Source organism: Chrysochloris asiatica, unplaced genomic scaffold (assembly GCF_000296735.1).
Source record: "Chrysochloris asiatica unplaced genomic scaffold, ChrAsi1.0 scaffold00007, whole genome shotgun sequence".
NCBI lineage: Eukaryota > Metazoa > Chordata > Mammalia > Afrosoricida > Chrysochloridae > Chrysochloris > Chrysochloris asiatica.
In genome coordinates this window covers 14,400,009-14,423,661 of record NW_006408525.1, presented here as the reverse complement: position 1 = coordinate 14,423,661, position 23,653 = coordinate 14,400,009, and the positions used below count along the sequence as shown (strand labels likewise).

The 23,653-nt window shown below is 43.2% G+C and overlaps 1 protein-coding gene across 1 annotated transcript in view; it reads right to left on the bottom strand.

Moving 5' to 3' along the window:
- The window catches only part of MMD (monocyte to macrophage differentiation-associated), a 40,081-nt gene extending 16,703 nt beyond the window's left edge, over window positions 1-23,378 (bottom strand). Inside the window, exons 1-6 of the mRNA XM_006832409.1 lie at window positions 23,190-23,378; window positions 13,225-13,306; window positions 8,718-8,878; window positions 5,622-5,696; window positions 3,908-4,009; window positions 1,918-1,987 (exon numbers count right to left, since the gene is read on the bottom strand). Of these exons, the coding sequence (XP_006832472.1) occupies window positions 1,918-1,987; window positions 3,908-4,009; window positions 5,622-5,696; window positions 8,718-8,878; window positions 13,225-13,306; window positions 23,190-23,215 (516 nt within the window). The 5' untranslated portion in view covers window positions 23,216-23,378. The remainder of the gene's footprint in view (window positions 1-1,917; window positions 1,988-3,907; window positions 4,010-5,621; window positions 5,697-8,717; window positions 8,879-13,224; window positions 13,307-23,189) is intronic.
- Window positions 23,379-23,653: the final 275 nt, after the last annotated feature.

Below are 23,653 nucleotides of genomic sequence, written 5' to 3'. Positions count from 1 at the left end.
TGTGCCTCAGAAACCATATACAGGGTCGTTATGAGTCGGAACCTACTCGATGGCTTATTAACAACAACATGCCTACGAGCTCAGAAATGGAATGATGGTACAGCTCTTCTGCCCACTGCAGGCTGGGAAGACAGCTTCCACTCAGCACACTGTGACACACAGGTTAGGTTTTTGTTAGATACCACTGAGACTATTTTCAGCTCATAGTGACCCTACGTGACAGAATAGAACTGCCCCATAGGATTTCCTAAACCGTAATCTTTATGGGAGAAGACTGAGTGAATTCAAACCGCCAACCTTTTGGCTAACAACCAAGTGTTGAACCGTTGTGCCACTATTCCTCCTTTTATAGTAGCTTGAGCCCTGGTGTGATGCTGTAGGGTAAGAACTGGACTGCTAACTACAAGATCGGCAGTTCAAATCCACCACTGCTCTCGGAAACCCTATAGAGGGTCACTTTGAGTCTGAATGGACTCAGCAAACACAGACAACACAGTGTCAAAATCTGCAGAGTATTTGATAACGTACCACGTAAGCTACAGACAGAAGTAACCAGTTGTATAAGATCCTAAGGTTGTAATGATATGGTTTTGTTTCTAATTGACCGACACACACAAACTTTTCAAGTTGAAAGGGAGTTCAAAATATATTCATACAATAGTTGACTGGAGGTAACTACATTCTTACCCAGGTAAGTCCCTAAAAGAAATGTTTAAGCAATGGCAATGTGAAAAAGCACTTTCCTAGGAAAAATACACAAGAGGACAGTAAAGCAAGTAAGATGAGAAGGGGGAGGACCTCAGAACCATCAGAGCCATTAGGATCCTTCCCACTCATGAGATGTTAGAATTCTATAGTGTACACTTTCTTCACTGTAACCTCTGCATTTCACCCTCTTCCATTGAAGAAACAGTAAGATATACTGACCTATATGCAATCAAACAAATCTCTTCATAAAGAAAGAGTACTAGAGTTGAGGATAAACAGAATCACCAAAGAGAAACACAGAAGACTACCAAAGGAAAGAAATATATTTTAGGTTTATAGATTTTCCAAACTGTTGTTAAGTGTTGTCAAGTCAGTTCCTACTCATAGCAACCCCGTACAGGGTTTCTGAGGAGCAGCTGGTGGATCTGAACTGCCAACTTTGTGGTTTGCAGTCCAGTGCTGATCCTACAGCACCACACCAGAAGTCCAAATTATAGATGGTAATAAAAAAAGTTATTGGCATTTTGTTATTTGTATATATATATTTTTTTACAGAGCAGATCATCATCATCATTCAACAACTCCTAGACGGTGCTTCATTATAATGGTTGCAATCCCCTCCATGTACCACCAGTTCACAGCATTGAGCACTCTTCACTTCACTTCAACTGCTGGATTCCTCCTGTGTCTCCTGCTAACCTTCACCCTTGCTCGGCCAGCCTCACTCTTGCTGTAGATTACCTGTGCCGTCACACATGTTAACATGTGTCCACCCTGGAGCGCATGAATCATTTTCCCTCGCCTGCCATAAACATCATAGTTTCTTTTATCAAGAAAACCTTTTTCTTAGCTTTTTTATTTGTACATTTTTCTTTTGAGTATTTTATTAATGGAAATGCTTTAACTTTAGCAAAAAAAAAGGCTATACATGAATTGTATGCACCCCCCCAAAGTCATCAAGTTGATTCTGACTCATAGTGACCCTCTGTAGGGTTTCAGAGACTGTAACTCTTTATGGAAGCGCAGATGGTCTCATTTTTATCCCAGAGTTGCTGATGGGTTTGAACTGCTGACCTTGCAGCTGGCAGCCCAACACCTAACCCGCAATGCCACCAGGGTTCCTTATATACAATGTATATAATTACATTAAGAGCTCTATAAATAAAAAGAAACAGATGGAAGAACTGAAATAGTCAAGCCACCTCTTACCATTGACGTCACCACCAATGCCGGAGAAAATCCCATTGTGAGATAGAAAAAGAGTTCAATCACCTTATACCTGCAGGAACAGACACACAGTTAATGTCTACATTTCTATTGTACTGAGACCATTCCTATACCAGTTTTTCATTTTGAGAAAGAAATGTCCGCTCTTAACTATTCAAAGAAAATCCATTTTCCCAGTAGGAGACACTCAGCTTCGGATTGAAGTATCATAGTTGGGTTAAAAAGAAATAGCAGACTAGCTGGAAAACTGTTTTCTGCCAAAAGTAGTTATCACTGCATTAAACCTGCCTTACATCTCTCCCCTTCCAATCCTAGTGGGTTTGCCTTTGTTACTATTCCAATCCAGGGACAGGGAGGGACTGGGATGTACCTCACCAGCTGCAAAGGAAAAATGGAGAAATAGCCCTAAGGAACGAAGGCCACATGTTTTAGTTGGCTCTATTTTGTATCTACCAAAAACTCCAAATTGTAAGGCTCATCCCAGTAGGCTACAGAAATGTTTGAAAACTCAAGGAAATACTTTGTACTGAAATTCACTTTATATTCCAATCTAATCAAATTAAATTATAAAGTCATCAAAAGTAGGGACCAAGTGTTGTTTGTATCTGCAGGGTCTAGAACAGTACCTAGTATATGCTGAATACTCCCCAATTCCTGCCAAACCAAATGGCCAAGAGAGACTCACAGTTCAGCCTTGGTGTTTTCAACTCAAAGCCTGCCTTATAGTAAGCCTACCAGGGGAATAGGGAAAAACAGATTTACATGTTTACTTTATGAAGGCCTGAAATCCGAGAAAAGATAGTTACCTGTCTTACTTCCTATTTTATCCAGGTATATAATTAGGGCCTGAGCCCAAGTAGAAAACTGGTCCTTTGCATTTCTTGTATGAAGGGGCTTCAAAAAGTTCATAGAAAAATTCTATTACCTTTCAATTCCGTTTTTCCATGAGCCTTTTGAACCTCCCTGACTGGTACACTGTATTAGCGTATACTCAGAATTGCTAATTATGATAAAACAAGTATTTAAGTGAATTTCAAAGTCATAGAGAAATTATTCAAGCAAATGTTTTCTTCTAAAACAGGACAATAATTTAATGCTTTGTGATAAACACAAATTACGTTCAATTTTGGGAGTCATTCTGTTAACCACAGTAAAGAATTTCATCAACAATATTCAAGACAAGGATTTCCCACTTGTGAGTTTCTCATATTCACGGCTATGAGATAGTGGAAAGAGCCATGGAATAGCAAGCAGGACACTTGGGTCTTTATTCCAGATGAGTCACTGGTTTGAATGTATGTCCTGGGTGTCTTCAGCTTTTAAGCATGTAATTCAAACTGATGACTTTGAAGGTCTCCTCTAGAGCTAACATGTAAAACGTCAGTAAGTTTTTCTTATATATTGTTCAGTACTTGTTAACTATGAACTATAAATAATGATTTCAAAAGACATATCCATAGTTGTACTATTCAGAATTTAGATGCCCTTGCAAACAACCCCCTTCCTCAGGGAATTCTAATTTGGAACACTTTCCAGGATCCTATCTTGGCAAGTGTTGGGCTGAACACTTAGAATCCAGTATCTTCAGTCTTTATAGCAACCTTGAAAAGTTGTCATTTTTTCCCTTGTGCTAAACTGTGAATTAAGGAGCTATGGCTAGTTTGCCAACATGGCTATTGTGCCTCTGAATATAAAATGCAGTCCAACTGACACTAAAATGACTAGCCACGTGGCCTTTTTAACTGCCATTATTTTGTCTGTTTTGTCAGGTCACCTGCCATTTGCTTCCTTCTGCGGCCATCAGTCCACCAATAACAAACATCGAATGGCTCTGAAGATTCATTAAAAACAAGATGTGTTCTATTTATGTGTTTCTACTATTTAGAAGTGCAAACAACGTTATGTCATAACGTAGACAAAATGTAAACAGTGCATTTTCCATCTATCCAAGTACAAATGATTTTTCTCTTACTTTTCATGGTAGAGAAATACATAAATGGTTCCTCCAGCTGCCATGAGCCAGATAAACCAGCGCATATGAGATGCCAGGGGTCCAAGTTCACGGAGGTTTAACCTAAAAATGTAAACACGACAACAAAGAACAAAAGTGATAAATGAAGGAAATTCACACAATTAACACAAATTCCTCTAGTATTTGAAAACGGGAGAGGAACTAGAACCAGGTCAGGAATAAAAGGCCTACAACACACAAGGAAGTATTTGGGCAAAGTGGGTGGAATTGATAACTCGAAGACAAAATTGTCAGTCGACCTTTCAAGTTTCAAATTTGTTCCAGTGAGGCTTTAAAATAGAACCAGCTAAAAGAAGGTGTGTTGAAGTGGGTTCGAACATACCTCCAATGCCTGTCTTTCCTTATTTTAATTTCCGACAATGTATTTTGGGAACAGATTGCTTACAAAGCTGAATGAGAACCCTGAACTGGGCTCACATACCCACAGCAGGTCTCTAGTATACAGGTCAAGTGTCTTGTTATCAATCTCTCTGCCAAGAGAGAACATGAGAAGGTGTATCCCAAACATACGTGCTGGAAGACATTTGGTTACCATTTAACCGTGTACTGTTACAATGACCGAATTTTAAAATGCTACAAACGAGACTAACTTTGTATCACAAGTAAACATGGGGGGGGGGGGGACGGAAGATAGCTGTTCTGATTGGCTATAAATATAAAAATTTTATTTCCAAGTGGGAACGGTACTCCCCTGTATATCCAAGACTACATACGAACACATTCCCCCACACTTGAATATTCAATTCCTAAGCTGCACTTAAAAAAAAAAAAATTCCTTAATTTTAAATGGAGGTACCTTCACAACAGCTCTGACATGCTCTCACTCCAACATGAAGCAGACCTGTAATTCAGTGGCATATGGTGGAGAGTAACAGAATGACTTTTTATGACAAAGGATCATTAGGTTTCTTTTGAATGATTGATGCTGTGTTAGCTGGAATCTAGTGGCCTGTTTCTAATGACTACAATAGATGACATAATACAGACTTCTGAGTGTTTAAAACTGGACCATGTCTTGAGGGAGAAAAGCCATGGTTTCTATAATTATGGGTTTCAAAGCAACAAAAGATTCTATCTGATCAGTACCCAAAGGGCAGCAAGATAAAGGAAACTAAACAGAACACCCGGTAGTTTAAATAGCTAAGTAATTTGGCTAAATCTTTTTATTCATATGGCTAAAGAAATAAGATACACACTTGGTTTATATTTATAGTAGCTGCTGCTATGTAAAGTGATCTGAAGATAAACAGAATAAATCTCAAAAGTGAACTTTGCTTTCCTTGTGCATTTATAGCCATCTTCTCTTGAACAATTCAATGTCTCAAGTGTTCTAAACAGCAGAGGTATACAGAAAGTATATGGAGAGTAAATTACATACATTTTTGACAATCAGTATGCTACCTACACACATATCCACAGCACTCCTGTTTGAACAAAGCAATGTCCAGATATGCACTGTGAACAGCAGCAATATTTTCCTTTGACATCAGCAATCTGAATAAATCAACTTGGGGGCTAAGGTGGGGGCGGGGCGGAATGTGTGTTTGTGTCTGCATGTCTCTGTGCAGGGGCAGGAGGGAGGGAGGAGAGGAAGACTGAGGGATTCAGAGTCTCATAAAACCACTATTTTCAAAATAGAAAGGTTGTATCTTACCATGGAGCATAAGAAGCAGCAATGAAGAAATAGATAACCATTCTATCACACATGTGTAAACAATGCTCCACTGTCCTAGAGGAAAGAAACCGGCCAAGGTCAATTTTTAACAAAAGGAGCACCTTTACGTCCGCCTTATCATTCCATAATGTTGCAATATCTGTTCTTGTTCTAGTTTCTCATGGCATTTAAAACCCCGCCTTCAAAGTCTCAGGGCTTTTTAAATACAATGTTGGCAACGATGAGGCCACAAATAGAAACTTGATATTATTTCTAAGGCTCCCCATACAATAGGTACTCTCACCCTGTAGGAGACACATGGACAGACCTCACAATGCGGTAAAAACAAACAAGCAAAATATGTATCTATTTTTTCCCCGATGTTTTGCATTTCTCTTGAATCCTACTGATCTAACATAAAAATGAAATTCCTCAAGGAGATCCAACCCTTTTGTTCCTATCACTATGCAGGACATCAAGTTCTGGACCCCTGTTAAGCTCCCAGAAATGATGTCATATCCTTCATGCCCACAGGACTTAGGTCTTTCAAGAAGCTCTCACTTTAAATACCCTTAAGTAAACAATCAGTTGTAATAAGGGAAATTGGAAATCTAATTTGGGAACAGCAATAACAAAAACAAAGAAAGGGACTTAGGCTGCAAGAGGGCGGCTATCTGAATTTCTCATCCAGTTCCTCTTTCCATGAGGGACCCATCAGGAAGTGTGTACACGTCTCAGCTCACTAGGGTCTAGTCACGCACAGCATCGTCTTGAATCCATTCATGATGCCCAAAGGTGAACATGATGTAGTGAAACCCTGCCTCTCCAAGTCCACATTATTGATTTGTTAGTGAAGAAAATGAAAAATACATCTGTGAGCAACAATCTACCATTTACCCACCAGATAATAATTGAGGTCATAGGTCTAAAAATCAATCAAATGCTAAAACAAAGCTTCCCAAGCCTGTCAACATGGCAGAATCACTTGGGGAGCTTAGAGAATATAATACTGGACTACAGTCCAGAATGTTCTATCTTAGAAAGGAGGGAAGAAAAAAACAAACTATATATATTTAACTTCTTGGGTAATTCTGATTTCTAACCAGGTTTGGGGTCTTTCTGCAACTGCTCTGCTCTGCATTTTATCGGCTAAGTCAGACCAGGAATCTTACTCAATATCTGCTACCTACCTTTGTGACCCTCACTTTTCTCCCAGGTAAACTTCATATAACATCTCTACCATAGAGTCTGTGTGAGCATTAAATGAGGGGATGTAGCCGTGTGTTTAGCACAGCATCTAGCCCAAAGTAAGTACTCACTGAAGGCTAATTTCCTCCCATCTTTTAAGTAAAACAGGGCTAGCCTTGGATATTAAAAATAAATGCAAAGCAAAATTTCTACATGTGGCTCATGATTCTAGTCGTGCTATTTCTAGATCCAAGAGTCTAGTTTCTCCACACCTTTCTCTGCAGCCCCTGGCAGGAAGGCCCTGAAAGGCAAGGCAGGCATCTACAACTCTTTATTGATTCAGAAATCTAGACATCAAAAGCCAACTCAGCCAAGGCGACCGCAGGCCTTAGACTGTGCCAAGAAGCTAATGAAGTGCCCTGTTTGTGGCCTTGCCCCAGGGCTTTGTGACAGGGCATTCTGAGGACCTGCAACAGCACTCTGGGGGATTTCCGGTGAGTCCCCAGCACCCCAAGCACCCTCGTGAGTCAGGGCTGGAGTTTTATTTAAGCTCAGGGTCCTGTCACCTTAGAGGAAAAGGTTGCAGACTTTAAACCATCTGTAGGACCAGGAAGGAGGCCTGGCAGTCAGAGGTCCTGGGTTCAGGTTCTACTGAAATCACCAAGTCAGGCAAGTCAGGCCACTTCTCTGTGCCTCAGTTTCCTGATGTGAAAGTTCAGGGGTCTGCATTATGACAGCTAAGGATCCTTCCACCTCTAAAATTCTGTTTCTACCTGTGAGGAAACCAGTAAACATATCATAAATCCTAAATCCAGCTTTTCAGTGAAGCATTATTTTTTTAATACTAGACTGTCTGAACAGCTTGCGATGTCTTTAGACATTCTGTACGAGGAAAAGGTATCTTCTAATGTTACTGTAAATCATTCTTAGCCTATTGCACAATCAACCGTTCTCACTGAAAGGACCTGCCACTCTCTGTATTCTCCAAGTTAATGCTTCCCCTAGGTGGGGAATGCCTTTAAGGCCTTCTCCTCAGTAGGCCAAGGGCCACAGTGTTGTTTGGAAGTCAAAATACGTGACTCTTGTTTGACTATGTCCACAGGACCTAATTCTAGAAGCTAAACTTTACAAAACAATATCCAGAAGCTATCAAATGCCTCCCTACATCACACAGTTCTGGAGTCCTTAGTAACTTTCCAAACATTTTCACCTATCTTATCTAATTTACCTATCATAATAACCCTGTGAGTCAGGCATTATAATCCTCACTTTGCTAATGAAGACACTGAGGCTTTATGAGGTCAAGCTTCTCACCAGAGGTCAGAGTTACTGCTGGCTCCAAATTCAAGGCACTTTCTGAACACCCCACTGCTGCCTGTCTCTTTTTGAGGACCCTTAGGAGCCCTGGTACGTAGTGGTTACGAGTCCGGCTGCTAACCTCATTCACGGTCAGCAGTTCAAAACTACCAGTAGTCTGCGGGAAGAGGATGAGGCTTTCTGCTCCCGTAAAGATTTACAGTCTTGGAAACCCTACCCAGGGTCACCATGAGTCGGACCTGACTCCATGGCACTCCACCACCACCAGCAGCAGTACGCTTCAGAGCGTTATTGAAAACAGCTCGCAGGAGTTTAAGCTGCAAGTGCTGGGGAGCCAGGTCTTTTTTCTGACTACTGACTGAGATTAGCTATTCTGTACTGTCGCCCCATAAGCAAAGACCTGTTTTCTTAGATATCTATGGAGTCCAAGTTCTGGCCAGTCCGAAACAAATGTCCTGAGTAATGGAATAACATTACGGTCTATAGGGCAGGGACATGCTTCCTTTCCCCATAACCTGGGGAAAACACACTCCCATGGGAGACTAAAGAACATGTTGCGAATCTGCTGGAATAGCATGCCATCTATTGTACCTTAAGTGACTCTTTTTCCATGATACAATGTGAAATACTGTGGATACGATGAAGAGGGCACAGAGACCCATTCCGTAAATCCATGCTGTTATCTTTTCCCAGCAGTCGTCTGACAGCCGATGGAGGAGAGCACTGCCCGCAATGGCTGGAACAATGAGGAACTGAGGAAAAAGTAAAGAAAATGAACTCACACCCCAGAGGTTATGGCCCTTAGCCACCCTTCAGGTCTAGGATGGACTCACTCCTGTTGTTTAATGTAGAGCCAGACCATGGGCAGATCTATAAGAACAGTAACACTAGGGAGGTATGCACACCTTAGAATAATCAGCCATTGGGCAGGGGAAGGGCAGCTTTTCTCCAAGGTCAAAGTTCAGAGGGGTTAGGAGAGGAGACAGACTGCGAATAAGAAGCACAGGGGGAGGTGGAAGAAGTGATGTTACAATGCCAAGACTACAGCAATGAGATGAAGCACAATGGGTTTGAATTGCTGAAAGGAAAGCTGATTTGCTCTGTAAACCTTCACCCCCATCCACAATCAAAACTTAAAAAAAAAAAAAAATCAAAATAAAATGAAACATTTTGGAATTTACTGAATCAAGACCTTTGCTAAAACCATATAGGTTTTATCAGGAGCAATTTTAGAAAAAAAGATTTTTCAAATAAACATTTCCCTTTCTGGGTAATCATAATGAGAGCCTGCTGGAAACAGGTACTGCTGCTCAGTGGCCAGGAACTGTGCCAGCCGATGGACACACAAGTCAGCTGCTAAGGATGCAACATTATTCAACTGTTGCAACACAGCTGCTCTTTATTCTCATTTAATTAAATAGGGTCATATTCTGTCCTACTGTCTAATCTCATTACCTAACATATTCAAATGGCAAGCATATACCTCAATTTTCCAGAGTGGGCCTGCTTTTTAAATACTCTGTCCTGTTGCCCCCACAAGCTACTGAAATCCCAGTATTTCAGCAAAACGGAACCAAATGAATCAAATCAGTGTTATATATACACCACACACAAAAATCCGTGGCTCAAGTGCATTTTACATCTGTCCCCATGCAAGTCCTGGGTCCCAGTTTTTAGTTTGGCTATGTGCATTTTACCAACCTGGGAGTTACTTCAGAGACACAGTTACTGGGTTATTTTCTTTTTATAGTAAATTCCATGTAAGCAAGGGTAATCTAGTCCTTAGGTTTATTTATTCAACCATTTTTGAGAGATTAGAATCTTGGAAAAAGGGAGAAGTCTACACCATATTTCATATAAACACAAGTTTCAAGCTCTAATCTCACGAAAAAGATATTTTGTAATAACAGAAATACGTTTTTCATGATATTAGAACGTATCAGGTTAAGAATATAAACTTGAGCAATTTTCTTCTTTCTCCTCTTCCCCAATACATACTTTTGCCCTCTTGCAAAAGAAGTGTGAAGTCTCCTAGGTAAGATCAGCCTGAATTTTCAAATGCTGTAATTTTCATTGGCCAAGACCCAGAGAAGATTAAAGACAGTCAAGTTTTTCACAAAACAAACTCTGATTTGGGGGTGTCTTCTTGATTTTGAGGTTATGCACTAGGTCCCTGCTTCTTTCATGTCAGAGTAGCCATCTCTCTTTAATGAAATGATAACAATGAAACTAATTTTTGTTTGTGTGTTTTACAAATTTAACTGGTCTCTGAAATCCAAAATTCTGGGGCATAGTTTATAAGTTTAAGAAGACTAACATTCTCCCTTCCAGAAAAATGAATGTGGAGAATTCATCAGTCTTTCCTTGGATTCGGTTTGTTGCTCAGCTTCTGACATACCCAGAAGTCACAAGCGAAGTTTGGTTCCTGGCAGTCCTGAACAAATGTGACTCCTAAAGGTGAGGCGCGCACCTGCAGCCACAGCATTACCTATACATGCTCACCTTTATGCTAAGGAGCAAACACGTCACTGACTACTGGTCAACAGCATGGACACTTTCAGGTACTATTACAGCAACATTCAATAGTCTTTTGCACAAGTGGTAACTAGAGAAACTGATGGACGTATATTGAACCCTAAGTGAAGGCACACTTCTATATTCTTTATATACTAATCCTGTCCTAACCATAAAAGAAGTTTTAAAAAAAACAAAACAGAAACTTGTTTTCTTAGGGGCCCGTGGACAAACAACTATCTTGATAATTCATTTTCCTTTTAGCTCTGTTACATTCCTTGACAATGTAGTCAAGAATAAAAGATAGGTACCCAGGATCTGGTAAGGAGCTCTGGTAGCGTACTGGTTACGAACTCAAGGTCGGCAGTTCGAAACTACCAGCTGATCCGCGGGAGAAAGATGGAGCTTTCTGCTCCTGTAAAAATTTGCAGCCTCGGAAAACCTGTGCAGGGTCAATATGAGTCAGAACCAACTCCATGGAACTTATAACAACAACAACCAAGGCAAGGATAGTAGAAAGGCCAATTAGACAAGCATTTTTTAAAGCTGAGGCTAGGCTCCCAGCATTTTAAGCCTGGTGCTGCGTGCAAAGCTGACTTCACGCACGCATGTCATTAAGCCAAGGACAGAGGTCAGCTCAGCTCTAGAGAATTCCACTAAAATCCTTTCTGTGCCCAGAGTCTAAGCCCTGGAACCCAATGAGACTGCTCCTCGGGATTTCACCATTTAAGCCCTTTTAAGGAATCCAGGACAGACACCAGACACGGCAGGAACTTTTTTTTTTTTTTTTTTGCTTCCTAAAAAAAACAAACAACAGTTTTAACAAGGTACTAGCATAGCAATTATTTAAATAAAAATGTTCATATCACCCAAGGACAAAAGGCATTCAGTGATAAATTAATGTGAATTTGCTATTAAAATACACAAAACACATGCTTTATAAAGTCTGGTTTATGCCGAGTAATAATCAAATGGTATTGTTTTATGACATTATAAAGCAATTCATCAAAACTTGTAATTTCTTTAGAGAGATTTATTTAGGGTTTATTTGCCTTTAAGGTTCCTTTACAGAAAACACTAACTCTTTGAAGGAGGAGGGCAAAGAAATGAAAAAGCACAACTTGAAATGAAGCAAGTTTTATTCTAATGACATACGTAAGTAACTGACATATTAGACCAATACCTTCTACAATCACTAACCTAGACTGTTCTGGGCATTCGTCACTAAAGGAATAAACAACTATCTAATTGTAAACTATACACCAGCAAAGCCAAAATAAAACTATACACCAGTTACCACTTTCCCCTCAAAAAGTCTCACTAAACATAACTTTCAAAGGAAACAATGGGACCAGAGATAACAAAAATTACCACACAGAGGATTTATAATGGCATAAGACAACTAAGAAAATACACACATATTCACACACATCACACATACAAAAAGAAGAAAAGTCACCAAAACGTTAACAATTTATTTCCACAAAGTGTTGGTTTTTAAATATCTTTTTTAGTATCTTCTCACCAGCCACTCTATGGAAACAATACACAGGGTCATTATGAGCCATGGTATTTTCAGTAACCTCATAAGCATGAGAAAGCTGGACAGTGAATAAGGAAGACCATAGAAGAATTGATGCTTTTGAGTTATGGTGTTAGAGGAGAATATTGAAAGTGCCATGAGCTGCCAAAAGAACAAACAGATCCGTGTTGGAAGAAGTGCAGCCAGAGTGCTCTTTGGAGGCCAGGATGGCCAAACTTCGTCTCTCATACTTCGGACACATTGTCAGGAGGGACCAGTCGCTGGAGAAGGAGATCATGTTTGGTAAGGTGGAGGGTCAGAGAAGAAGAGGAAGACCCCCAGTGAGATGGATTGGCCAAATGGCAGCATCAATGTACTCAAGTGTGGCTGCAATTGTGAAGTTGGCCCAGGACCGGGCAGTGTTTCGTTCTGTTGTATATAGGGTCACTATGAGTCGGTATCAACTCAATGGCACCTAACAACAACAATAAATGAGTTGGTAGCAATTCAAAGGTGCTTAACAACACAACAGGTTTCTTCTAAATGTCTTTACTTTTATAAGCAAGAAGGTCAACTAACAATTTAGGAACCAAATGCACTTTTTCTCAGCAATATGGAATGGTATCTCCTCTGTGAAACAGCAGCTATTAGATGTGGAGACGATGTAGCTACCTGTTTCAAGGGAATCAGTCAGGGAAAAAAGCACCTCTTTAAACAAAGTGTGAACTTCCCTTGTCAATGAAGACAGTTATCTTCAAAAGGCGATTCATTTCACTGCACCACTGGCAGTCTTCATGCATAATTCCTTGGGTTTTGCTGTAACTAGAGCATTTACTACGATCATTCTTTTAAAGAGGATCTTGAGGAAGAAAAGAAGTCCAAGACTGAGCTAACCTAACTATAGTTTAGGGGACATATTCTACCTGTTCACACAGTTCCCGGTGACATGACCTGGCACTGATATCCTGGTATGTGAGGTCACAGAGATGGAGAAATCCAATTAATGGCCCTGAGGTTTCTGGAGAGAATCACCCCTTCTCTCTGCAGCCCTTGAGTACTCACTGCATGTGTGTAGCAGTTAGCAGCATGTTCATAGCAAGTTGGTTTGTAGCGGCCATTGGCTGGAGCCCGATGGTTCATGAACCTGTGGAAACAAAGACATCATGTGGGAACAGCTCAAAGCCTGAGAAGAACAGCGGGGAAGGCTGCCAATGGTTGCTTGATCTATTCTAAATGAAGCAGTTACTGCTGGAAATGCCTACAGGGGTAAAAACAAAAACCAAAGCCACTAAAAAGGTGTAAACTGAGACACAATGGTCCTAAAGTAAATACTCTACTTTATTGGATTAACTATTCTTTCAGTTTATTCAAAAGCACACATTTCTATCAACCCCAAACAAACAGAAATCAGACCTACTTCCTTTGACTGATATCCCTACACTAAAAAAAAAAAGGTTGTGGGTGAGCCACAATAAAATCTTAACAGTAATTAAGGGAGTTTTACATTGCCCCTCACTGTCATTAAATGAAAAGGTTTCTACAGTGATACATTTGAGAACCAGAATTCAACGGGACTGCCTTGTTTTTCCAGGTCTCACAAGTTCTCTGCCATTGACACGGAGCAATCTTTCCACTTTTCTACCACTTTTATTTCAGTGGAAAATAGTTGCGTTTTCCTTCTCTGGCAGGTTTCTACCGACACAGGTTCCAGTGTTCACAGGTTTTCCTGTGTTTTCTCTCTCTCAAGGCTTTAAACATGTAATCTTTGCCCCCTATATGTTCAACTACTGTCCCTGTATTGAATTACCTGTTGTAGCAACAGTCAGCTTATAAAAATGACACCCAGTACCTCAAGGCCTAGAGTCCTAGTGTGGCACTGCAGGTTAATGCACTGGACTGCAAGGTCAGTCTGAACCTTAAGGTCAGTGGTTCAAGCTCATCAGCGGCTCCTATACAGGGTCGCTATGAGTCGGAAACGATTCCATGGCATGTCACAACAACAACAACAAAACCTCAATGCCTCCTAAAACAAAAGATACATTGCCCCCTATATTCTTCCTTAATTAAGAAAATTCATTTCAAAAACTGAACAGGTTTTTATTTATAAAATTTGCATACCTACACAAATGCATTCATACATGTAAATATCAAAATCTCTTCCACACCTAGACACACAATCAAATCCCTAGGGACTAGATTTGTGACTATCAGTATTCCAGTGAAAAGCAAGAATAGCACAGAACCTGAAGAGTTGCACTACATTTTTCCATGTCCCCACAACCAAGCCCCAAGCCCCGCAAGCCAAGTTTCATGAAGCTGTACTCTGGAAGAAGGGAGATGTCGACTCAGGAGGAGGAAAACTCAGCTGTCTGAATCAAAGTGGAAAGCAGGAGATGCAGAGAAGCAAACGGAGGTGCAAGACTCCCTACGGATTCAAGTCTCGGAGGCCCAGCTGCGTTCTTGCAGTTGGAGTCTGGAGACGCCAACAGGCTCTCCATGAGAAAAGATCCTTCTGCTCTAGCTGGTTTATGGTGTCGGTTGTCACTGATGAGTTCTGACGGGTTGTTGTTGTTGTTAAGTGCCACTGAGTTGGTACCAACTCATAGCGACCCTATGTACAACAGAATGAAACACTGTTGTTGTTGTTGTTAAGTGCCATCGAGTCGGTTCCGACCCATAGCGAAACACTGTTACACCTTACCAATTCAGACAAAGAAAAAAAGGATACCAGGCTGAAGCAAATGGCAAAGCCAGGTTACTAAAAATTGGTTAAAATGCACAGTGGTCAAAACATTCTAAATAGTGTCCAGTTTGTGAACAAAGTAGAAGCCAACACATCCTCCCTGAATGTGTTCTTACGGATAGTCCTTATATCAAATGAAAGTTTCTGTCAACCCCATACCTATAGATCCTGTAGAAAATCCACTAGGGGATGAACTGGAGACAGTGTTGGTATTTGACCTGGATCACAAATGGATTAGCTACCTAACTGATATGCAATATATAGTTACTTATTGAATTGAACCCACTAAATGGCCTGAAAATAAAAGAAATGTACAGCTACCAGCTTCAGAAAATCCAAGCTAATCACTCATGTTGATTAAAAAAGGGAAGGAAAAAAAAAAAAAAAATCAAGCCTCATCTCTTCTCCCCTGATAATCCTGTAAATAATTTTACTAATTTCCTATGGGACAGGAGTATTGCTATATAGCTCTTACTAGTGAAAAGGAAAATAATTACACTCTTGGGAAGAATACTTTAAAAGCATCCCAAGTATTCAAGGACCCACGACATCATTACCTTGAGACAGAACAACAGAGCTCTAAGTAGCATTCCCAATTAGGAATTGTAAAGGGCAAAGAGCAAAGTTCCAAGATGGTTGAGGTCAGGTTAAACTGAAAGCGCTCCATGTAGGGCACAGTACGTTGGGTTTCTCTACCCACCACACCAGGCTGCAGATTAAAATAGCAATTTATATCTCTGGCAGCCCAATCTAAAAATAGTTAGGCCATTACACAGTAACGGGGATAGACTTTCACATTTTCTTCCAAAAGCAAAGCTAGGTGGCCATGTTTGTGACAGTCCCAGCCCACCTAGAATAACTCAGGTTAAAAATAACGGCTGTAGTTGTGGAGAAAAATCTCCCACCCCTGGGGCTTTAAGGTCTTCTCTCGTGCAGGGCAAGGTCCAGGCACAAAGGGACAGTTCAGAGCAGCCATCCTAGGAGCTGCTGCCCTCAGAGCAACTCCCTGGGGCTCAGTGGGACCCACAGCACAAACATCCTGTGGGAACATTTACAATGCTGTTTTTCCATTTCTCTCCTGCTTGCCAGCTTGCCATCAATCAAGCCTCCTGAAAAAAAATCACTCAGGGAAAAGCAGATGCAAAATGCAAATGAACGCCTACACATTGAGCCTATTCTCCTCCTCAGACAAAGAAAGAGAAGGGTTGTCATGTGTTATGGAAAACAGTACCCACTTACATACGGAAGGTACCACATTTAATGAGGAGCTTTAGTTGCTCCAGTGATGGAGTCCCTGGGTGGTGGCCAACAGTTAAGGCTATAATCTGAAAGGTCAGAGAGTCCACCCAGAGGGCTGGTGAAAGAAAGGCCTGGTAATCTACTTCCAAAAATTCTACTGTTGAAAAGTCTGTGGAAGGAGACATCAAGGCAAGTGGTCAAGTCCCCTCAGAGCAAACCCCCTCCCAAGACTAGGACTCAATGGGAATACACGCTCTGATTGGTGACCACGCTTGACACTGATAAGGGGAAGTGAGGGAAAACAGCAATGAAGCTGCAAGCTAAGCCCTACAACGCTCAACAGACTTCTGTGAACCCAAATGGAGACCTGGTTGGCCAGCAGTACGGCAAGACCTGGGGACTCTTGGGCCCAGAGTCAGTGACATAGCCACAGAGGACTAGAGTGGAGAGTGAAGCATCCAGCTGAGGGCATATGCACAAGAACACCCACACTTGCAGATAATACCCACTTGACCTGGCTTCAATGACTGGATGATCAGAGCTCAACTAGAAGAAGAAAGAAGAGGAAAAAAAAAAGAGTAATCTGATACAATTTGATGAACTTGACCTACACCTATGGAAGCAGTAGCTCAAAAGAGGGAACAAATCTTTACAGCAAGAATCATTCCCACCCCCTCCACACACAGAGTAGACAGGGATGGGCAACTTGGACATTGGCTACCCAAATTGGGGAGGGAGGCCCACAAAGGCAAGAACTGACTGGCTTACAAGCTTTCAAGAGGGAACCTAGATCCAAAGGGTATGAAGGAAGGTAGAATCTCCACTGACTAGTATCCAATCTGTCTATGTGAAGCTGATGAAAGGAAATGCGGATAGGTCTCTTGTGATACAATAATTGTTATCAGCACTGAGTGTGAGGGTTGGAAATATAAAGGTAGACGTTTTGTAGCAAGGAGGGGAGTGATTGACTTTGCAGTCTAGGAGTGAAGGTCCCTAGGACCATCAACAGAGAAGAGCGAAGAGCGGGACCCTACCCACAGAAGCAGTGATGCCTGAGATGGGGGCAGAGATGATGACGTGGAGAGATGGAGCAGCCAGGGACTCTAGACCCAGAGAGGGAGAGGGGCTGTGTGCTGATGATGGGGGGGAAGGGGGTAGGCTTGTAGTGTATACCCTTTGGTTGGGTGATGATACATGTAGGGGATTGTAACCATGGCAATGAAACGATATATGATAGTATGAATGTAAAACCAATTTTCTCCCATGTAAACTATCACATAATTCACAATAAAACATTTTTTAAAAAGTCTGTGGAGCACACTGCTACTCTGACACACATGGAGTCCCGGTGAGTTAGACCCCAAACAACACGTAACCTCAATAGTTACCCAATGCTCTAGTAGAGTATTCCAATGCGTCCTAGGGGGCTGGAGAAAATATTTCAGTCCTGGGTACATAAAGACACTTAATAAGGCCATTAGTTAAGCCAGGTCTGTTGACTTAGGTCCTTGCCATTCTGGTAGCCCTCTCTTGCCTCCCCCTTGACCAGGATCCCATGTGCCATACCTCCCCAAACCCACAAACGGAACATCAAAACCACGGAGGAGAAGACCAGATCCGGGACTGGGGATACTCCTTAAAACCCAGCTGCCATCAGGTTTGACTGTGACCCCCCAGGAGAACTCGGCTCCGTTGGGTTTTCAATCGCTGGTTCTTCTTTTGTTTTTATAAAGCACTTTATATTTGACTCCAAGCACTACGCACTCTGAATGTGCATCTGCAAATTCTAGAAGTTGTCCTTGATTCCTTGTTCCTCACTCTCCAGATTCAAAACTGCCCATCAAACCCACCATGTCACAGGTTCAAGATCAAATTCCAGAAATTGTCCTTGATTCCAATATGTTCCTTAGCCTTCAAATCCAATGCTCTCCATAAAAATATACTTCAAATCAGTCCACCTCTTTACAGTTCCACAGCTACTATCTAAAGCAAGACACCAGAATCTCTAATCTGTAAAAATACCATGACTTTTTATGGGTTTTCCCATTTGTCAGGAGCCACAATACTCAATTAACACCAGATCATATCACACACTCCAACTCCAGCAAGAAAACTGCCTCTGACTGCCCAAAGCAGCAACTCTTCCATGGCCCATGAGCTCCGCCCGCATGGTCTGGCCTTCACTGGTTCTCCTACTTCAGGCCCCCACTTCCTTCTCTTTCCACACTTGTCACTCCGCCTCCCACCTGCACCTCAAACGCAACAAAGCCTGGTCTTCCTCAGGCATTTGCATTAGCTATTTGTTTCTGCCTGGAATGTTCTCTCCAGAATGTTCTCCCTTCTCATCCTTCAAGCTCAAATGTCACCTTCTCAGAAAGGGACTCCTGACCACCGTACCAACCTCCCCAGCCCTCTGTCACAATTGGTAACGACTCAATTTCTTTTTATAACTTGTTTTCTTTGTTATTTCATTTTCTCTCACTATCCAAAAGCACTGACTGGTTTACCTCTTCATTTGCAACCCTAACACAATGCCTCGGTTAGTGGTGGGGCTTAAAAATTGTTGAGTAGATGGCTAGACAGGCCGCCATTCCAATGCAGCAAAGCAGTTTAATCTTAACAGAGATAACTCCCAGTCAAGTTTCACTGGGGAGTCAGCAATTTCTGTAACAACCAAAGAGGAACAGGCAGTCTAAGAGCCAAAAGACCCTTGACTTGGGAAAAGAAAATTCATTAAAGGCCAAGACAACGGGCATGCCAAAGACCCCCTTTATAATCACTTCAAGGTGCAATATAAGTGGATCCCTGCCCAGAGCATCTTATTGTCAACCAGTCCGCTCCCCCTCATGATGGTATGACCTCCCTGGAATACCACTTTCCTCCTTGGAAAGTGCCCATCACCAAAGGTGGTGCTACTGGTGGGGAACTCTTGATTTACATATTAAACAAAGGAGAATGTATATATAAGGTGATTGGTGCTGCAGAGATAAGCACTGGACTGCTAACTACACTAACCACAAAGTCAGCAGTTCAAACTGCTCTTGTAAACCCAACACGTAAACCAACATGACGATGGCACACAACAATACAACTCTGTCAATGACTCAGTATCCTAAAGAACATGCAAAAGAGACGAGAACAAACAAGTGGCTTGCCCAGGAGACATCAAGGCAAGTGGTTGGGTCCCCCTCAAGGCAAACCCCCTTCCAAGACTAAGGCTCAATGGGAATACACACTCTGATTGGTAACCACGTTCGTCACTGATAGGGGAAGTGAGGGAAAAACAGCAATGAAGCTGCGAGCTAAGCCCTAACGCTCAATAGATTCCTGTGAACCCAGATAGAGATCTGGTTGGCCAGCAGTGTGCCAAGTCCAGGGGACTCTTGGACCCAGAGTCAGTGGCATAGCCACAGAGGACTAGAGTGGAGAGTGAAGCATCCAGCTTACAAGAAGAGAGGGGACATGCATAAGTACACCCACACTTGCAGATAATACTTGACCTGGCTTCAATGGCTGGATGATCAGAGCTCAAACAGAAAAAGAAAGAAGAGGGGAAAAAAGAATAATCTGATACAATTTAATGAACATGACATACACCTATGGAAGCAATAGCTCAAAAGAGTGAACAAATCTTCATAGCAAGGATCATTCCCACCTCCTCCATACACGGAGAGGACAGGGATGGGCAACTTGGACATTGGTTACCCAGAATGGGGGGCCTACAGAGGCAAGAAGGGACTGGTTTACAAGCTTTCAAGAGGGAACCTAGATTTAGATGGTGTGGAGCAAGGTAGAATCTCCACTGAGTAGTGTCCATTCTATGTAGTCAGGGCTGATGAAAGGAGAGGTGGATAGGTCTCTTGTCATACAACAGTGAGTAATTGTTATCAGGACTGATTGTAAGGGCTGGAAATGTAAATAGATGTTTTGGGGCAAAGGGATTAACCTTGCAGTCTAGGAGCGGAGGTCCCTGGGATCATCAAAGGAGAGGAGCGGAGAATGGAACCCTACCCAGAGAAGCAGTGATGCCAGGGATGGCGGCAGAGACGATGACATGGGGACATGGAGCGGCTGGAGACTTTGGACCTGGAGAGAGAGAGGGGTGGTGTGCAGACGACAGGCAGGCAGGCTTGCGGGGTATACCCTTTGGTTGACAGATGATGCATGGAAGGGATTGTAACCATCGCAAGGAAATGATATATGTCAGGATCAATGTGAAGCTGATGTCCTCCAGCAAGCCTTCCTAACGCTTTGGAATAAGATGCTTTCCCAGAGTCCATTTCTTTAAACTGAACATAATGCATGGGTTACACAAACAAACATCTTTTTCTTGAATTTTTGGTTACAGAGCAGAAGAAATGAATGTGCACCAACAAGTACTAGCTCCGTGGGTGCTGAACCTCTCTGATGGACACATGGATGTGGTGTAGGCAGGGCGATAAGGAGAAAGGTAACCTGGCAGCATGGCTGAGAGAGGGGTGAACCCTTGGGTCTGCCATTTTGTAGTCTCTCAGTATGGGCAAAGTTCTCTTTTCTTTTCTAGCCCTGTTTGGTCTTACCATTAAATGAGTCTAAAGCTTGGTCTTCTTGGATTAAAGTTGAGTTGGGGATGAGATGAGTAGTAGATAAGTGCCTTGGCTGTGCCTGGCACCAGCATGCACTCAGTGAATAGGAGCAGTTATCATCAAGTCAGCGATCATGTGAGGGGAAAAAATGACTCTGTGTGTGTATGAGTAGATCCTGCTGTGGGGAAATGCAAGTAGAAGGAATAAAAAACAAGAGATCAAAGAAGCTCCATGTGTTCCCGTGGAATTTCTCTAATCCCAGCCTTTCTGAGAAGCGAGACAAGTGTGAAGAACTTCACTGAGGAGAGCAGATAGCTGGCTTTGTTTCTGTAGAGCCTTCCTCTGCTGCAATGGTAGAACTCTGGAAGGGGATCCAAATCCACAATAACCAAGTCTCCATTATGAAAAACACAGCAAGGTGTCAAGGGTTTTCTTGGAGTTTAATCATAACTCAAACTATGAACTATGGCCCAATAAAATGTTTTTACTGCAATCAAGTGCTTCTCAATCTGAGTGCTGATAAATCTATCAGGGGAAAGAACATATCTATTTAAAGACACTTCCTTTGCAATTTGCCTACCTGTAGCAATTCTGAATGCCATGAAACACACTTAATAAATGTAGCTGTAAGTGGTACAGAGAAGAACTGTCGACATTTTAATGTGTAGATCACAAAATCCAGGACTTTGTCTACAAATTTGCAGTCTTTATATCCAAGTTCAAATTGACCCTTGGAGAGAACACCCTCCATTCTAGCCTATCATAAAGAAACAGGAAATTATGGGGATCATTCAATCTTCAAAGACAATCAAGGTAGGTCTAGATGTTATCCTGAAAGGAACTGCTAAACACACACTGAATGGAATATTGTGCAGTCAAAAGTCTATGCTACACCATAAGAAAATGCTTCTATATTTAAATGAATAAAATAAGATGCAAAATGACATCTCTGTGCTAATTAGGCCTGGAAAGATTTGCATCCTGTAAAAAGAAGATAGTTCAACCTGTTGAACAGTGGGACCCTGCATGAAGGTACCATTAATTTTAACTCTATTTTACTACTTATGTAACAAATAATAAAACAAACTTGTTTTTGTTTCTTAGAGATGTGGGTTGGGAAAGCAATGTAAACTCTTAAGCAAACAAGGGGTAATGCCACAGAATAGTGTCACTTTTTTCTGAAAACAGGAAGAGCACAGATGTGCAGAGAAGCTAAACCAAATAAAAGTGAGCACCGGCACAGGATGGCAGCACCCTCCCAAACAGTGCTCATTCCAGAAACCATGTTCTAAAGCTAGAACACCATGCTCCTCTTCTGCCCTGGGAAACGCTGATCCCAACGAAGCGCCCATGGGGACAACAGTGTTAATAACATTCAGAAGTCAACCCGTCTTCAAAGCGACACCCCCTTGCTGATTGCAGTCTTCTTACACATTTTTTGGGCTCAGTCACTCTATGGAACTAGGAGAGGAATGAAATAGACATATTGGGTGGACCTCTAAGGAAAAAAACAACCGGGGAGTTGAAAAGAAAAAAAAAAAAAAATGTGCACATAACATTTTGAAAAGAGAAAGGCAGTGCCTACAACTCAACAGCCCTCCTGGAAGATTTTTTTGCATTCCTTTTCTTCCCTCACATTCCCCCTGTCACTGCTGCTTTAGATCTGGGAACAGGGATGGCAGCCTGATTCAGTCAACATTCACACAAAAGGATGGAGAGTTACTGGGAACACAGGAGAGGTGAACTTTCACCCACTTAAACCACAGAGAATTAGAAAAAAAGCCCAGGACTTCCCCTCAGAAGTACAGGCTAGCTTACTAGAGAGCAACGCCTCAAAGATGGGCGCAAGGCCACCGCGCCCCCCCCTCCAAAGCTCGGTCCCCCCAGCTCTAGTGAATGAGCAGCCGCCAGCCTTCCGGCAGCACCTCCCCAGTTCCTCCTCCTCGTTTCCTAACACACAGACGCCTTAACAACAGCAGGTTTCACCACCGAACACTAACTTGCCCCTTGGCAATGTCCAGGAACCTGAAGCTGGAGAGCTGCAAGGCCCCGACAGGGCCGGGCAATGAAAGCCAAAGGGAGTGTGCCTCAGTTTCCCCTTTGCTAAGGCCGTTCACAAACAAAGCATCTACAACGCCAGCACCCCGTGTAGCCGAAAACCCCGCTGCAGGGAGCAGCACGGCCCGGGTTCCGGCGCCCAGGAATCCCCAGGGCGGGATGGGGGTCCGGAGGCAGGTGGCGTGCGCGAAGCCCCGTCCGGGGAGGGCTGGGGAGGTGCAGCTGACTGAACAGTGGGGGTCCCGGGTCCACTGACGGCCGATGGGGCCGGGTACGGCACCAGATCCCGGTCCCGGGAGCAAGGGGAGCACCCAGGAGCTGCTCCTGGCCGAGGCGTGCGACCCCGGGGAGATGGATCCAGATGAAAAGCGGGGAGCCACGCCGGAGGATGCGGGGCGTGCAGGGGGCTGCATCCCTCTCACCGCTGGAACCGATGCTTGAACCGCATTGATCCTCCGTTCCTCCTCGGGGACCGGGAGCTCCGTCTCGTCAGCACCGGCGGCGGGGCGCGCGGCCCTCATGGGCTGGAACTGCTCCCGAGGCCGCTCGCGTGCCCGGCGGAGCCGCTTGGCGGAGAAGGGCCGGATGGGCCAGGCCGGGGGTCGGGACAGGGCGGGGGCCAGACCGGGAGACTGGGGGCGGGAGGGAAGCCGCTTAAACGGCCCGGGCGCCTCCCGCCTCCCCGGCTCCTCCGCCCCCGGGCGCCCGCGCCCCGCCCCGGAGCCCGACTCCTCCCCCGGCCGCTCCGCCCGCCTGCGTGCATCCACGGCCGCCTGCGCGTCACCGCACCGTGCGGCCAATCAGCACTCTGAGCGGCGCGGCGGCAACACTGCCATTCATTCCCGCAGGCTCGGGCGCCGGGGCGGAGCCTCGCGGCGGAGGGGCG